Raw genomic sequence first — 17,450 nt, 5'->3', positions numbered from 1 at the left:
CTCCGTAATTGCCGCGAAAGCGAAGGATCGAATTATTTTTTAAATCTACATACGCATAGAGAATAACGATGATCGCCCAAAGATGATGCCCAAAAAATATTTTTACTACGAGACGAACGAAGACGTTGTTAAAACGAACGGTGAAAACGCATATCTATAGAATTATACAAATAATATAGATAGAAGTATAGAAATATATTTTGACGGAACGGAACGAGAGAGCGAGCGTTTATTTTAAGGCGAAGAAATGTTATTAGTATCTAGTCCATCTGTAATATTTCGTTTTTTTTTTTCTTTTCTTTTCTTTCATTTCGTAAGCAACACTTTTTCTCTCCAATTTCCCCCCCTTTTTTTCTTTTCTTACAATTCTTCTCTTATTTTACAACCTACGTTAAGATATACACTACCGGCCAAAAGTTTGGAATCACCATGTCAATTTACATCAATATTGAATCTGCTACTATTTCTTTACAAACCTGAAATTTATGTCGTGGAAACCAATAGCACTTGACATCGTTTCGATTGATTTGAATGACAAAAAGTTCCTTGAAAAATACTTAAACTTTTTTTTAGAAATTTTTCTGTAACTCACGATGAACAGTGATTCCAAAAATTTGGCCGGTAGTGCGCATACATATATACATATACATATAATTATCGATATGTCGGGAAGATAAACGAGAACAAAAAAAAATATATATATACATACACACATATATATCTATACAGTGATATACATATTGATTATATATTTCTTATATCGATTTTTTCAAGGCGTAACGAAGCCAACGTGTAAACGATCGACGATTTCAATTAGACGTAAGACGCGTACAAGTCGACGAGAAGTATGTATATTCGAACGGAGCGGAGAAAAAAATCAACTCTAACGAATCGCGAACTTACACACTTTTGCTCGCGTTTCGCAGTCATCCTTAATCCTTGTGTCAATAACCGGGTACCCGTTTGCATAAATCTCACTTAAAATATTTGATCTTGCAGGTAAAAGATTGAAATATCCAGCCAGATCGTTATTTGCCACATTTTCTATCTGGTTTGCCTCGAATTTTCTTATCGGAAAACTACTAAAATTGGACGATGAAGTAGACGGCAATTCTGGTTATTGACACAGGGGTTAAAATCCACACAGGATACGTATAAAATGTATCGTCGAGTGGCTCTCTTAAAAAATACTAATATCGCGTTGGTAGCAAAAAAGCTTTTCCTCTTCGTCTTCCACGGATCAAAGATAATAACGACGTAAACGTTTAGGATTAATCTCTCGTGACGAGCGACACGCGTGTAATGCATCACACGCGTAGCAATTTTCCGGCGAACGTGCAACATCGATCAAAAAGGGGGGAAAAAGAATGAAGAAAATAATGGACAGAGGATGGAAGGAGAAGAAAAGGTGTTCGAACCGTTTCTTTCTATGGTTTTATTTAACCGTATATCCGTGTCAACGATGTTTACAAATGTTACGATTACGACAACAAGAAAAGAACAAAAGTTTCTCTGTCCTGTATGTGTGTGTTTGTGTGTGTGTGTCTGTAATTTTTCTACCCTGTTCTTACGTGTTTGGATTCGAGGACTGTTTAACCCTTTCGAAGGAATTCAAATCTATTCCAACGATCTAAAGTGATTTGTCAAATATAGTTCTAATTCATTCTGTTCGATACACGGTGTGTGTGTATGTGTGTATGAATTTTTCCGCGACGATCAATCCTTTGACCCACGCGCAACAATACCTAACGTGTAATATCTCCTGTACACACACGCGTGCTAGGTTTATTTTTTTATTCGAGAAGGAAAAAAAAGAGAATTGAAAACTGTCGCTCGTGACGGCGTGCATACATGTTTTACCATAAGTGTGTCTAAGTACAACTGGATGTTGTCGCGTGCGTACGAACTACTTGGAGGATGTTACTGTACTTTCTACTTGCTATGCGGGGATCGAAAACGAAATAAATAGTTCGCATAATGGAAAGAAAATTCTGCCACGATCCCGATATGCATTCTTTGCAGAACAGAAACAACACCTTGCGTCAATTGTAGAAAAGCTACTGTACGTCTCAATACCCGCGTGAAAAAAGAAGAAAACTCGCGGAAGAACGTCCTCCTTTCGTCCATCCGACACTCTCTTGCATCCTTAAATCGTAATCGCGAGCGTCGATCATTCAGCGACGACTCGTTCTTCGAACGAAACAAGAATCTTCGCGCGGAGAAGAACAAAGACGATCACAATTACGGGAGATCATTCTAACGGGGCTGATCAGGTTTGTCAGACTTCTCGAAATGAACGACGCTTGTAACGCCAATACGATCCAGTTGAAATGTAATCGTTCGTGGATGTTCCTCGGTTGGTCGAGTCCGTGATAAGACCGATTGAAAAATCTCGTCGATAAGGTACAATAGAAAAAGAAGAAAGAGATAACAACTGTTCCCTAATTCGTCGTTGAGAAAATACAGTTCTACGTAGCGAGAGGATAGGCTAAGAAACTCTACTTGTAACTTTCATTCTCGGTCGATCGGTGTCGAATAGAAAACGAACTCTCTCAGATCTCGTTCACGTGCTGATGAATATTGTACGCCCTTCCGCCTCTCCTTGACTCCTTCGGCACCACGACCAGGTGTTCCGGATCGATTTTCACCTGGTCCACCCTCCTCTCCTCGTTATTCTTCTCCGGGGAAAACAGCTCGGAGGGTTTCGAGTAAACGAACGTCGTTTCAGCGCCGTTCGGCTGGCCGATCATCGCGGAACCCTTCAGGATATTGTCTTGAGCGCTGAGTAACTGCTTGAACCGTTCGTCGTTCTTCTCCTCTTGATCCCAATGCGCTCGAGCGGATCGCGAAGTCGTGGATGGGATTGCTCGTTGATTAGCCGCCTCCTGATGGTTGTTCCTGTTGGTCAGGTTCAATTTTGGGTTCAAATTCAGCCCCAGCCATTGCGAGAAGAGCGCTATTCCTTGTTCGGCGCTAGCTGACACAGCTGCGATTAATTCGTCGGTGTTCAACGGGTCTTCCTCCTCCTCGGTGTTGTCTGTGGCTTCTATCGTCTCGGTGGTGCTGCGAGGGAAATTCGAGGAAGGGTGAATTAACGATGAAAACGTTCGTAATCGAGACACGATGGAAATTTAAGATCGATCGATCCGTAACGCTGTGACGTCGATGCAGCGTGAGTAATGCGGTACGAGTTGCGTGCATCGATCGTGAAATTATTTTTTCTTTTTTTTTGGGGGGGATCGTACTCACGCAATGGCTTCGAGCTGCCGGACCACCTGATTGAAATTGAAGCATCCCATGTGGTAAGTGGCTTGAGGCGTACCCAGCAATGCGGGCTCGATCACCAGACAACCGTCGTAACCGGCTTCCGCTTGCTTGATCGTAGTGAACTTGGCGCATATTTGCGCCAGGTCTGATAGAAGGTTCATGCAGGTCGGCCTGTTGGCTGCATCCACTGTGAAACAATTTTTAAGTTACTGTTACACGAAAAATGGGAATTCCTTGCATTTAGATGATTCAAATCGAAGAGTGAAACTCTCGATCGAAGATCATTTGTTAAATTTTTTTAAAACAGGCTGATATGAATTACTCCGTGGATCACCTGGAGGATCTTCCTAGTTTTTACGAATCATACATTGGATAAAACAATGTTTAACTAATAAGAAAAAATAAACAGAAATATAAAGAAAATATCGGATTTTTAATCATTCACAAATAGATCGCTCAAGTCGTGAGATCGCCAAAATCCCTGGAATCATTGAGCTTTTAACCCTGTTAATCCCACGAAGAATCTTTTCAGAGCTACAGAAAATTTCACCTGAATATCTGGAAAAACCTTACATTCTCCAGTTTCTTCTGTGATATTTCTATTATAACAAAATAGGGGTGTCTTATGCCAGGAGCGAAAGGGTTAAAAACAGATTTTCATTGCTCCCTGCAAAAATTGACATTTCACATTACACGACTTAATAATTCTCGAACGAATCTATTCCTCACCGATCTTAATAGTGGCATTGTGCACCGGGTTGTCGCCGTAGCTAAGGTTCAACGAGATGTTCTGCTCCTTCTGTTTGACGTTGATGCAGGCTGGGCCACCCAGATCGATGGTGGCCGTCAGATTGAGATCGACGCAGCATAGGCAATTGGTGGTCTGACAGAGACATTGCGATTGCGGCGTGTTCGATCTACCAACAGCATCTGGCAAATCCCACGAGAACAGCGTCTCTGTGGCAGGGAAAGAAAAAAATACAAAAGAGACGCATGGGAGAAACTTCTGGAAGAGAAATTGGAACGAAACGAAAGTCGTCGATCGAAAGTCAACGAAAAAAATCGTCTGCGATTTCCATCGGTGCCAGCACACACGCACGCACATACACACAACAACGACGTTCACGAAGTTTTCTCTCGACATGTTGTGACACCGTTTCCTTTCCAACGACGTGCTCGCGAGAACGTCCTCCTCCATCGAAAACTCTTTTCGCGTTTTGAACAAAACGCGCGCTATTATACGCGCTAAGTGTGCCGCGTCGATGAGTCAGAAAGACGTCTATCCGCGAACTTTCTCGCATTACTGGGACAGATTCAGCCTGGCTTATCTTCACCGTGAATTTCCACGTCGATAGAAACAACTAACCATCTTTTCTTCTACAGAAGAACAATTACAAAACGAAACTTTGGGACCGTTTAACAAACGCGTCGATCGGTGAAATCGCGAACGTAGGCACGCACGCGTGGCCACGACGAAAATTCAATCACCTACCCCCCAAGAAGAAGGCCGCGCGATCGGTATGCCGAACCGTCTGAATCGTTTGTTTACCCGCGCGTTAAGAACAAACGAGAGCACAACATCGGTCGAGCCTCGACTATTTTCCTAGCGTTCCGCAGACGGATGCTGGAAAAACCGCGAGAAACTATTCTTCCAACGAGAGCGTAACTGATCCGTCGTTGCTCACCGAGCAGTCCAGCGGAAGATACCGCGACGACGACGCTGATCAACAGCACCAGAATCGTACATCTCACGGCCGTCATCGTCACGTTCCTCTTCTTAAATTCCCTTCAGATTCTCAGGTACGAAGGGACGACGGGAGGTCTCTTCTTGGTCGACGAATGTATATATACGTCTGACGAATCGTCTGAAATGGAATCACGAACGCGTATAATCGAATCACTAGGGGGAAAAAAGAGAAAAATACTGTCGAACTGGCGGAACTGTCAAAAGGATACACACGTCGCAGAGGCCTGGAGATCCTGTCCAGCAAGGAAGAAGCTTAAATCTGGGCACAAAGCCGGGCGCGGGTCTCGGATCGGCGATCGGCTGGCGGTCGGCACGAAAACTGGCGACAGGATTGGCCACGGCGACGATGAGGTGCCACGCCATTGGCCGAGGTGCGGAGGTAACAACGGGCAAGGAACCTCATCTGGGTGACCGGGTGACCTCCTTCCTCAACCTGGTACCAAGAGAACTTACGCGACTGTCCTATCTACCTCGGCTCTCCTGCGCTCTGGCTGGGCCCCCTTCCGACAAAAAGGCAGTGCTCTTCTTTTCGGATCACCACTGGCTGGATATGTACGCCCGTTTAAACCACGCCAGTAAAAGCAATCTCTTCTTTTTTATTCCTCTTCTTCTACCTTCGTCTCTTTCACAGAATTTTCATCGCTCCAGCGAGCCCGACGATTTCTTTTCTTCCCCCTCCGGGGGGATTTATAACGGATAAAAGTGAAAATTCGTGGGCATCGCGCGTGGGTGAACCTGACTCTGTAAGAATAAACTATTTTCTCAGAATTCTACGCGGATGTCTAGAAACATCAATAACGTCCCCCTTCTGTATTCTTCTTTTTGTCGGACTTTTTGTCGTCGCTTTTGTACCCTAGATCGTGCGACGGAGCGTAACGACAGCAATACGCCGCGGTGATTAATAGCATCAAGGATTCCAGACGAATCTTTTCCTCCTAGCAATTATATTTTCATCGAGTGCAAGATCGACGCCGCCTTTCTCCGATCGATCGTGTCCGATGTAGAGGTACGTGAGATTAAAAGAACATCGAACGAAAGGGGAAGGAAAAGCGTACGCTTGGTTGGCCACGGGCAAACAGAATTGTCGTCGTTCCCCTTGGACACTCCGCGAAACGTATTATCTTGCGACAATTACCGGTGTCGTATACCTGTGGTACCGCGCGAGAACGTTATATAATTTACTTCGACATCGTTAGTTTCACGGTTCGAGGAGCGCAAAAGGTAGAGGAAGTTTAGCGTGTGGTTATGATTTATCAAAAGCTCGATCGATCTCCTCGATTTCCTTTTCCTGTTGCTGCTCCCGATCGGATTATGCTTTCGAAGGAAAAAAAGGAGGGCCAGGAGCAATCTACAAGGATCATCCCGTGAACGTTACGTAAAAACTCGTTCCCCTTGGTGACCCACATCCTCTTCTTCTTCTCCACCGTTTAGAACTATCGGGAGGACCCCGCGAGTTTATCTTAAAATACACCCTGGCCAACTGTGGCGCGTCGTTGACAATAATTGTCCAACGTTCCACGACCACGAGACACTCGAATACCATTGTGGAACCTTCATCCTGCCGGACAGGTATTAACCAAGGTAAACCACTCTTGGACACTACTTTCTTCGACCCACTAACCGGAGAAAGGCCCCTCCTCGACCACCAAAACACGCTTCCGCCCGGCCGCTGGATTTTATCTGGCCGACGAACGTTTGTCATCGTGAAACTCGAAAAACGTCGGGAGATTAAGTCGACGGTTTCTATGTACAATTGTAATTTCTTGCGAGAGTGAAGCGTGGATTTTTAATTGACGGTTTGAACGTCGAGAAATAGGGTTAGACAAATGAGAAGTTTCAAAGTCGGTGAAAAAGTTCGAAATTGTAACGTTACTCGGTGGAATATTTTATTTGAAAAGGTGGCTGAAGTTCGAATTTTGAAACTTTATTAAAAACTAAAACAGCGTTCCTTTTCTTGTAATTTTATGAAAACGAAGTGCCACAATGGCCGCTTCTGTGGTTCAGAATTTGGGCAGAAGAAGAAGGCCAATTAAAACGCATACTTCTTTACATTTCTCTGTTATTATTAAAATACAATCGTTATTATTTTTAATTTTCTACTATATTATGAAAAAATTATTTAAAATTAACTCTCAATTCGAGAATATCAATATGAAAATTGAACGGTGAAGTAAATTACGTGTGTAAATCGGCTTACTCCTGAATTTTTATTCTCCCGCGAGTTTTCATGTAATATTGTACGAAATAATTGGAGTTTCATGGTTTCTAAGTGCATTCGGCTGCGTGAAAACTAGCGGAATAATTTTGGCCAACTTTTTCATACACAGTCGTTGCGAGCTACACGCCGGACGAATAAAGAATTTCCGGAACGCTCATTGTGGATGCACCGCGGTCACCTCGCGAACGATGTAACTTTATGGCGATAGAAATTCGCTGCGAAGTGGGACTGGCTATTAGAACGTCGCGATCGAGGTTTGTATTATACGTCCAAACATGTGCAAACCTACATAAACATCTGCAGTGCAATTGAAACCTCCTACGATCTAATTAAGAAAAAAAAAAAAAGAATTAATTTGGACTAGAATTCCTACTGCTGAATCTTGAGTATCAATTTAGATTCGAGTATACTCGCGTGATTTCGATTCGGATATCCGGATACGTCAGTTTGGTGCAAATGAATAATCAGATATTTTCTTTTTTTTAATAAAACATAGTTTTCTGCAAATATACTGCTGGTTTTTTTGTTGGATTTACAGCTTCTTGAAAGTTGTATTCTGTTTTTTAATGAAATTTTCTGTTTTCCCTGAAAGAATATCGAAACCATGCACAGACATCCTTTTTTCCTTTTTTTCAGACAAGAGAAGTGACAATATTGCTGTTTTGTATACATTTTTATTCATCCTTTTGCCGAGTAAAATCAGTAATAACGACTTGAAATGTTTACAAAATTCAGAATTATACACCGTGGAGTGCGAACATCCTTGCTGATTTGTCCCAAGGCTAGCGACTTTCCTATTGTCCAGAAAAAATTAAACCAAGCGTTAATTCTTAAGAGTCTCGCTATAAAAAAATATATCGACTTTTTTGACCTCGAAAACCGAAAGAACCACCTTAATGACTAACTAACAAAGAAAATTCGAATTCGGATACTCGAATATTCGCATAAAAATCTGGACACTCCACGAAGTTCGACGAGTATTTCGACTAGCAACAGCTCTAATCTGGACAAAATGAATCGTTCGATCGACACTTTCCAAGCTTATCTGAAGCATCGTTACGTCACGCGGATCCATCCGATTGATCTCGATCGACGCAAATTGGTGTCCAGTAGCAAACCAGATTCAGAATCTTCCCCACCCAAGTATCGCGATCTCCCCGAGATGAATCATCGCGATACTGTTCGAGAGTAAGTCTTTCATTGAGGACCAGATGCCGGTGGAGTAGTTGATCGAAGCGTACTTGACCCCTGGGGTACCGGTTCAAGGCGAGGCGCCGAAACCTTCTTCGGAATCGTATAGGGTTCCCTCGTATCAGTGGGGAATCGGTTGTCTTATTTACCTAGAACGTATTAGAATGTTTAATAATCGTAGCGACGGTCGGAGGCAGGTGGTGGTGGCTTGACCGACTTTTAAAGAAACCTTTGGGGGGAGTTGGGCGGCATCTTCAGTTAGACATTGGCCTCCGTAAGACGAAGAGTCGGAAAAAAGAGCGGAAGGGTGCGACGAAGAGAGAAGTCCTTCCTGAACAATCATCTTGACTACGTACCAAACTTTTCACTGGAATTTTTTCTCTATCGCACAGGTTAGTGTACACTTCTATTCTTTTTCTTTTAGAAGTTCGTTCATTCTTCGTTTGCTATTTTCACATTTCCTTGAACTTTCGAAACTTTCGATCTGCGTCGATTGTCGAATCTACTTCAATTTTCCACGGTATACGCTAATTTACTCAAAGTAAAAGTAATTTTTCTTCGTCTAGAGTAGATTTGTGAAGATTCTCGACTAAGGTTTCATTCATGAGAATTCTTTCGTACGATATCGCAATTGTCCGGAAAAGAGTAGATCGATCGATCGAACGAATACCGACGCGTATGGGTCACCGTTTCCCGCGACGTGACCGCATAATGGTCGCCATAAACGCGAACGACGCGTGTGCGTGCTTCCTGGTGCGCGTTTCGTCCAAGTACCAACTCGAACGGTGAACTCCTCGGGAGAGACGTCTTTGACCGTGACCGGGATTTAGGTCAACCGGTCGCAGACGAGAAGTCAGCGCGGGCAGGCGTCGCTCGAAATCGGAGAAAAAGTCGTTCCTCCCACGTGCTCGCTGCTCGAAATGATTGGCCCGTCGCGGATCAGCCGCGTTTCACCCTTTTGCCGCGTTATCGTTAACGAGCAGGAACACGTGGCCGTATTGTTCGCCAAGTTTAGCATCCGGCAGCTCTCCGCGTGACAACCGGTATTCCGTAATTTCGTTTTCCTGTCGTCCCTGACCAATTTCTGCACCGTGCGGACCATTTTCTGAACAAACACTGCTCGCTTCGAAACCTTTACAAACTGAACGAAAAATATACAGCGTCGAGTCTCTTTTTATGCCCTGTGAAAATCGCAGAAAAAAAGGTATAGCTTACTCAGTTCATAAAGTAGCTCGGTGTTTTTTCACTACCTCGTATTATGTATTATAATGTCGTCCTTGTGGCGGGAATTTGTCGCGAATGCGACGACACTCTTCGCGTTCGAGTGAAATTCATTCGAGCCGCGAGTTGGAGCATCCTATGCCCCGAATTTGCATGAAATATGCTCACCGTGTAAGTTGAAAACTGCGTTAACCCTTTCGTTACTATTGGCGCCTGTAGGCGTTTCGAAATTTTGCTCGAGCTATATCGTTCGAGCCTTTCGCTGCACTTACACCTTAATTTAATACAGTAAACCCTCCTATAACGCGGAGCAAAACTTGCGACGGCCCTCTTATAACGCGGTACTCTCATAACGCGGTTTCCATGTAACGCGGAGCAAAAATTGTGACGGCCCTTCTATAACGCGGTTTCCATATAACACGGAGCAAAAATTGCGAAGGGCTCCCTATAACGCGGTATTCTCATAACGCGGTACTCTCATAACGCGGAGCAAAAATTGTGACGGCCCTTCTATAACGCGGTTTCCATATAACACGGAGCAAATATTGCGACGGGCTCCCTATAACGCGGTATTCTCATAACGCGGCACTCTCATAACGCGGCACTCTCATAACGCGGCACTCTCATAACGCGGCACTCTCATAACGCGGAGGAAAAATTGTGACGGCCCTCCTATAACGCGGAGCAAAAATTGTGATGGCCCTCCTATAACGCGGAGCAAAAATTGCAACGGCCCTCTTATAACGCGGTACTCTCATAACGCGGTTTCCATGTAACGCGGAGCAAAAATTGTGACGGCCCTTCTATAACGCAGTTTCCATATAACACGGAGCAAAAATTGCGACGGGCTCCCTATAACGCGGCACTCTCATAACGCGGAGGAAAAATTGTGACGTCCCTCCTATAACGCGGAGCAAAAATTGCGATGGCCCTTCTATAACGCGGTTTCCATGTAACGCGGAACAAAAATTATGACGGCCCTCCTATAACGCGATTTCCGTATAATGCGAAGGAAAAATTATGGCGGCCCTCCTATAACGCGGTATTTTCAACGCGATTTCCGTATAATGCGGAGGAAAAATTGTGACGGCCCTCCTATAACGCGGAGCAAAAATTGCGATGGCCCTTCTATAACGCGGTTTCCATGTAACGCGGAACAAAAATTGTGACGGCCCTCCTATAACGCGGTACTCTCATAACGCGGAGCAAAAATTGCGATGGCCCTCCTATAACACGGAGCAAAAATTGCGACGGCCCTCTTATAACGCGGTACTCTCATAACGCGGTTTCCATGTAACGCGGAGCAAAAATTGTGACGGCCCTCCTATAACGCGGTTTCCATATAACACGGAGCAAATATTGCGACGGGCTCCCTATAACGCGGTATTCTCATAACGCGGTACTCTCATAACGCGGCACTCTCATAACGCGGAGGAAAAATTGTGACGGCCCTCCTATAACGCGGAGTAAAAATTGTGATGGCCCTCCTATAACGCGGAGCAAAAATTGCGACGGCCCTCCTATAATGCGGAGCAAAAGTAGCAGCGGCTCTCTTATAACGCGGTACTCTCCTAAAGCGGAGCAAAATTTGCGACGGCCCTCCTGTAACGCGGCACTTTCATAACGCGGTAGGCTTATAACGTTATTTCTCTATACAACAACTCAATTAGCTTAAGCAATCTCCCTACAGCATGAATTTTTCTATTACAGTAAACCCTCCTATAACACGGTACTCTCATAACGCGGTTTCCATATAACGCGTATAACCAATTTATCGCGTTATAGGAGAGTTAACTGTACTTAATTTCATACTCACGCACTTCCATCTTAATTCAATAAACCAACATTTAAAACGACAGCCAAAATAAGAAATTTTCCAGCCGTGGTTAAAAATTGACTCCCTATTACCCACGTTACGCGTTAAAATCTGCCGTAGCGAAAGGGTTAAAAAGACAGGGCTTTGTAGATTTGACATTGGAAACGGTGTGTTTCTCGGTAAAAATTTCTCAGAACAAAGAACGCGGGATGAATGATAGGGACGAGACGGAGACACTGTGAATGTCAATGCACCTTAATGCAATTGTATTTTCTCTTTGAGCAAAAGCCGAATCGCGGCGCGACAGGGAAAAAGCGTAGAATGACAATTGCACGGTTAACTTTCGCGATGCAAATGGCGGACACGCGTGTCCACGCATATTTAGAGGGTGAACCTCTGTTGCAGGGAGGAAAAAACAACGGGGGAATTATCGTGATACTTTGCGTTGCAGGACGAGCGTTAGGATGCGGCTGTCGGCGGTGGTCGAGTTGTTGCTGATTCTCCTTCTGGTTGCGTTCGCCGCATACGGACGAGTGATCGGTAATAATTTTCGACAGTTCTACACGTTGTTAACGTTAAACTCCTTGTTATTAAATAACGAGCTGGCAATTTCGCGGGAATTTTTACTTCCTTGCGAGAAGGAAACGTTGATTGAAGGATTAGAGATAATTAGAGATGTGCTACCGAAGGATGAAGTCACTGGTTTCACGAACCTGCTGGAATATAATTTTGAAATTGAGTTTGTAGAATTAGATGAAGTCATTCTTGGGTATGTTCTAGTTGAAATAGGACGAATTTGAGCGTTCACTGATATATGACGGAAAAGTAGAAACTTTTTATGCGATTTAAATTATTTATGAATGATATGGAAATTTGTGTTTATTTTTTCTTATCTAATTTTAAGAATGCGTTCGTTTCTTGATCTTCACAATGTTATTTCCTATGTGAACCTCTTGCAAAGTAAATTTTTAGTATTTCTCGCTCTATCAAAGGGTTAAAAGTGTCTTTTAAAGTGTCCCAACTTTTCTGGAGAATATTTTCTTAAATATTGAAACGAATCGTTTGACAGAGCAAAGAGTAGAAACTTCCTAATTAAATTATTTATGAATAACATGGAAATATGTTTCTATTTTTTCTTATCTAATTCTAAGAATGCGTCCGTTTCTTGATCTTCACAATGTTATTTCCTATGTGAACCTCTTGCAAAGTAAATTTTAAGCATTCCTCGCTCTATCAAAGGGTTAAAAGTGTCTTTTAAAGTGTCCCAACTTTTCTGGAGAATATTTTCTTAAATATTGAAGCGAATCGTTTGACAGAGCAAAGAGTAGAAACTTCCTAATTAAATTATTTATGAATAACATGGAAATATGATTCTATTTTTTCTTATCTAATTTTACAAGTGCATTCATTTTTCAATTTTAACAATGTTATATCCTTTGTAAATCTCTTGCAAAGTAAATTTTAATTCCTCACTCTCTCAAAGGGTTAAAAGTGTCTTTTAAAGTGTCTCAAATTTTCTGGAGAATATTTTCTTAAACATTGAAGCGAATCGTTTGACAGAGCAAAGAGTAGAAACTTCCTAATTAAATTATTTATGAATAACATGGAAATATGATTCTATTTTTTCTTATCTAATTTTACAAGTGCGTTCATTTTTCAATTTTAACAATGTTATATCCTTTGTAAATCTCTTGCAAAGTAAATTTTAATTCCTCACTCTCGCAAAGGGTTAAAAGTGTCTTTTAAAGTGTCCCAATTTTTCTGGAGAATATTTTCTTAAATATTGAAGCGAATCGTTTGACAGAGCAAAGAGTAGAAACTTCCTAATTAAATTATTTATGAATAACATGGAAATATGATTCTATTTTTTCTTATCTAATTTTACAAGTGCATTCATTTTTCAATTTTAACAATGTTATATCCTTTGTAAATCTCTTGCAAAGTAAATTTAAATTCTTCACTCTCGCAAGACATCAAAAATGTCTTTCAAACTCCCCCAATTTTTCTCAAGAACATTTTTAAACATCGAATCGTTTGACAGAACATGATGAAAGTGTCGAGGAACGATCGATTAGGGATCTAAGCGGTACCAAACAGGCTAACTTCGGTATATCGACGTTATCCTTGAAACAAGCGGCCGACAACGTGAACAGGTATTGTACCTGCAACGAGAACATCTGTAATTGCTGCCGAGACTTCCATATACCGCTGGTGCAATTACAGGGACCAGGTAAGCGTTGCGTAATTCAATTAATCGTGGATAGAAGGTGGTTATTAGAAAGCATAACAGTGAAGGAAACGAGACGACGACGAACGAGTGCGCGCCGCGTTACACTTGTTCCTCTCTCTGTGTCCATCGCACAGTTCAACGAAGAACCGTTTCGTTTACAGGATGCGCATCCTTGCAGTATCTGCAAGGTGACAATTTAGCGGTTCAACTGAGCTTCGGGGACAATATTTTAACAAGCACCATTGTTAACGGTAAGTGGTTTCCTTACTTTCTACAGACACCTTCAGGTCGTAAAAAAAATATTGAAATACGCGCGACTCTTTATTGCTCGTGGTCGATTCCTATACGCATTGTTAACACCGTTCGAAAGTTGTGTGACACATTCGAAAAAGCTGTCGCGTGAAAAGTGTGTTAATTGTTCGCCGTGGAATTCAGGAAACTCGATCCGAAACTTTCACCTAACGCTGTTCGCGTGACGTAGCCACGAAAAAATAAAGAAAAATACCGTATCTGCCTTGTCGCGATTCAGCTGAGGTGAACGTTCAGGTAACACAGAGGTGCGAAGAAGAGATCGGTTTCCTTTCTGAATAAATCGTGAATCGTGTGTGAGATTTCATGCTAGGATAGTTAAAATATTCATAACGCACGAGCGTAGTACGATCGACTTACGACGTGATCCGTTCTGTGGTGAAAGTTTCGCATATATTAAACAAATAAAGGAACAGCTTTCCTGAATGGCCTGATCTATGTGGACGATCGATAACGAGGTACACGTGTGTGAATGGATTTTTCAGGCAAGAGTCCCAAGCCTGTCTGCGTACCGTTACCTGGAGGCTTCACGAAATTCTGCGGTAGAATTTATTCCATTAAACGAGATGCCAAGAACCATTTCAAGGCTTGTCTCGGTTTGGAGTTGCAGTCGGACACTGAGCTGGAAGCTAGCCTTCGCGTCAGTTGCTTCAGGTAACTCAGACAACCGGAGGATTCGTTATTTTTGTAAAATTTAAGTTATCGATCAATTTTTCGCAAGAATTTAAATTGTCGATAAATCATTTTTCAAATTCGATGAATCATTTCTAAAATTTAAATTATGGATAAATTATTAAAAAATGTAAATTATCGATAAATCACTTAAAAAGTTTAAATTAGCTCGCAAAATTTACGTGATTTTATCGTTACAGATTCGGTCCAGACGGTCTAAAGCTACGTCCAGCGGAGCCCCTTCCAGTCATCGAAGCGGAAGTCCCCGACGAGGACGACGACGACGACTTCTTCGGCCTAGGCTCAGACGACGACGACGAAGAAGACGACGACTCCGACGAGGACACACCCGAGGCAAACTCCGTACAAAATTCCTCGACCGAGGAGGACGAAGACGAAGACGAGGACGAAGATGTCCTAGGTTTCGGAGCTCTCCTAGACATTATAACAGGCGAAGACGAGCCCACGACGAAGAAACCGAAAGTAACCACAGCAGCGCCTCTTCTTCAGTTCACCATTCCTCTTCTAACGAAACCAACCTCCTCGCCACTGGTTCCAATCGCCGTAGGCAGCGTTTCCAGCAACGATCCCGTGGAAGAAACTCAGGACGGCGAAGAATCTTTAACCGCGGAGGAAGAGAACATCACGGAGGACGAAGAAGAGTCTCCGACCACCGACGTGATCTCCAACGAAGCGGAAGAACTCGTCACTGTTGCCTCTAACAAGATAGCCTCGTACTCGAAACCGGACAAAACACCGACGAAGAAATTCACCGCGTCAGAGGCGAGCAAGAAGAAGCCTACTATCACGAGTACGAGTATCAACGCGATCGAGAACGAGGCGAACAAGAAGAAGAAACCTCTGAGGAAACCGGTGAAAGGTGACGAAGACGACGACGACGATCTTCTAGGAGGTGATTTGGACGACGACGAGGACGACGACGAGGAGGACGAGGAGATCCTCGACGACGACGACGAGGAGGAGAAGGACAGCGAGGAGGAGGAGGACGAGGACGAGAAGATCGATGAGAGCGGGCAGGGAAATCACGAGGACGAGGATAAGAGTGAGGTGGAAGATTTGGACGACGACGACGACGACGAGGAGGACGCTCTGATCAGCGCGTTGGCCTACGACGAGAAAGAGGATGGAAAGAAGAAGGGAAAGTTGAAGAAGCATCAATTGTCCGAAGCTGACGACGACGATTCGGATTACGGATTAGGTTTGACCGGCCTTCTGGCGAGAAGCAGGCATTCGAGGAACAGTCGTCAGAGCGAAGAGACGAGAATTTGAATTCTAAACTCAGTAATATGTCAGTTGTAGGATAATTGAAAATCGCGAGATTTAGATTTTTCGAGTTGTGCAGAGTTTGCACTCCTGGGCAAAGTTCTTTTTAATTCTTACAGCGGTTGAACTATGTACTTTTCTTTTTTGGATCTACGTGTTTATCGTTAGTTACGAAATGTAGAGACTGATCATTTTTTTCATTCGTTTCTCTCCTCTTCGTCTCTAGCTTATGTTTGGTTCTCGAACGAAATCGATTTTCATCGAGATTGATAGAATTAAATTTATTGCTTGAACTAATTAAACTTACCATCTATCGAAACTGAAATGGAAAGATGATAATGTCGATCACAGATGTAGGAGTCTGATATCGGAAGATTAGCTTTGAAGAGAAAGAGACGGAGAAGAAGAAGAAGACGAAGAAAATTAGATAAACACGAAGTGATCCGCGAATAGTTTTACGCGACCTCAGCCATATCGTATTGCTATTAACTAATTATTTAATTAATTTATTGAACCTGTAATTAAAACTATTGAATAAACGTGTAGTTTCAATCTACCTACTTGATTGCTATCATATCGAACGAATTTTACCAGCGAACTTTGAGACTCTTTCGTCTCTGTACATGGTATACACTTATATATGTATATACCTTTGATCCCACCGATCTTACTTTCTACCGAAAGTTTATGTATAATTGATGAGTACCGGTGGTATCGTGGCTTGGTCTCATCTCAACCCAATTTCAGTCTTCGACGAGAATCGATCGGCGACGGACCTTTCATTTCTCACCTGCGCTTACCTGTACAATCATCATGCCCAAATTCTTCGCCATTTTCCTGTTACTTCTCGTGGTACAGAATGCAGCCTCCCGTTTCGCGATTCAACGTGAGAAGAATCATATAGGTAATCAGCATCTCTTCTACGTATATTAACTACCGCTTTATTGAGAATTCGCGAGAATATAGAATAAATCGGGGACCACGTTTTCTAAAGGTAGAATTTCGTCTAGAATCAATTGAACGAAAAACGGAGAGTTTTTTCTCGTACACTGTGGGTCAGTTGAACCAAAACGCACGAAAATACTGTGCAGTGAAATTTAATAAAACATGAGTCGGTTTTTACATATCGCAGAGACGAGATAGTAAGCGAGAAATTTTTGCAGCAAAGTTGAATTAAAAGGATGAAAAACTTGAAACCACGCAATTAATTAACGCGGTGTCTTTGTTTACAAACTTCAACGTTTATTCACAAAACAGACAAAATTCATTTTAAGGTTCGAAATAATCTACATTACTTTGGATCACCTTTTTCTATTTACCGCGCAACTGATAAATTCCGTATCCGAAGAAATGAGTTAGTTTCGAGTCGAGAAACGAATCGAGACTACGATAAAAGGCGCCGAATTAATTTGTACGCCTGATAGATAAACTTCTGGCGGGAAGAATCGTGGAATCTAACGAGTATTTCAAAAAAAAATTATCTACTCCTATTTAC

The 17,450-nt window shown here is 42.7% G+C and overlaps 2 protein-coding genes across 2 annotated transcripts; one reads left to right on the top strand and one right to left on the bottom strand.

Annotated features, from left to right (window-relative positions):
- Nucleotides 1-2,552: 2,552 nt before the first annotated feature.
- Nucleotides 2,553-5,028, bottom strand: LOC108572612. The gene is made up of 4 exons (XM_017934869.1): nucleotides 4,953-5,028; nucleotides 3,997-4,224; nucleotides 3,250-3,454; nucleotides 2,553-3,063 (listed from the first exon to the last, which is right to left on the bottom strand). Exons 1-4 carry the CDS (start codon nucleotides 5,026-5,028, stop codon nucleotides 2,553-2,555), a joined length of 1,020 nt encoding a protein of 339 aa, XP_017790358.1.
- Nucleotides 5,029-11,924: 6,896 nt separating this feature from the next.
- LOC108572760 (FK506-binding protein 3-like) lies at nucleotides 11,925-15,961 on the top strand. The gene is made up of 5 exons (XM_017935043.1): nucleotides 11,925-12,000; nucleotides 13,502-13,690; nucleotides 13,852-13,941; nucleotides 14,485-14,653; nucleotides 14,872-15,961. Exons 1-5 carry the CDS (start codon nucleotides 11,925-11,927, stop codon nucleotides 15,959-15,961), a joined length of 1,614 nt encoding a protein of 537 aa, XP_017790532.1.
- The last annotated feature ends 1,489 nt before the right edge of the window (nucleotides 15,962-17,450 follow it).

The sequence above is a fragment of the Habropoda laboriosa genome, unplaced genomic scaffold, assembly GCF_001263275.1.
Source record: "Habropoda laboriosa isolate 0110345459 unplaced genomic scaffold, ASM126327v1 scaffold22, whole genome shotgun sequence".
Lineage (NCBI taxonomy): Eukaryota > Metazoa > Arthropoda > Insecta > Hymenoptera > Apidae > Habropoda > Habropoda laboriosa.
Note: the sequence above shows the minus strand (reverse complement) of the source record. Positions and strands in the feature narration are given on the sequence as shown.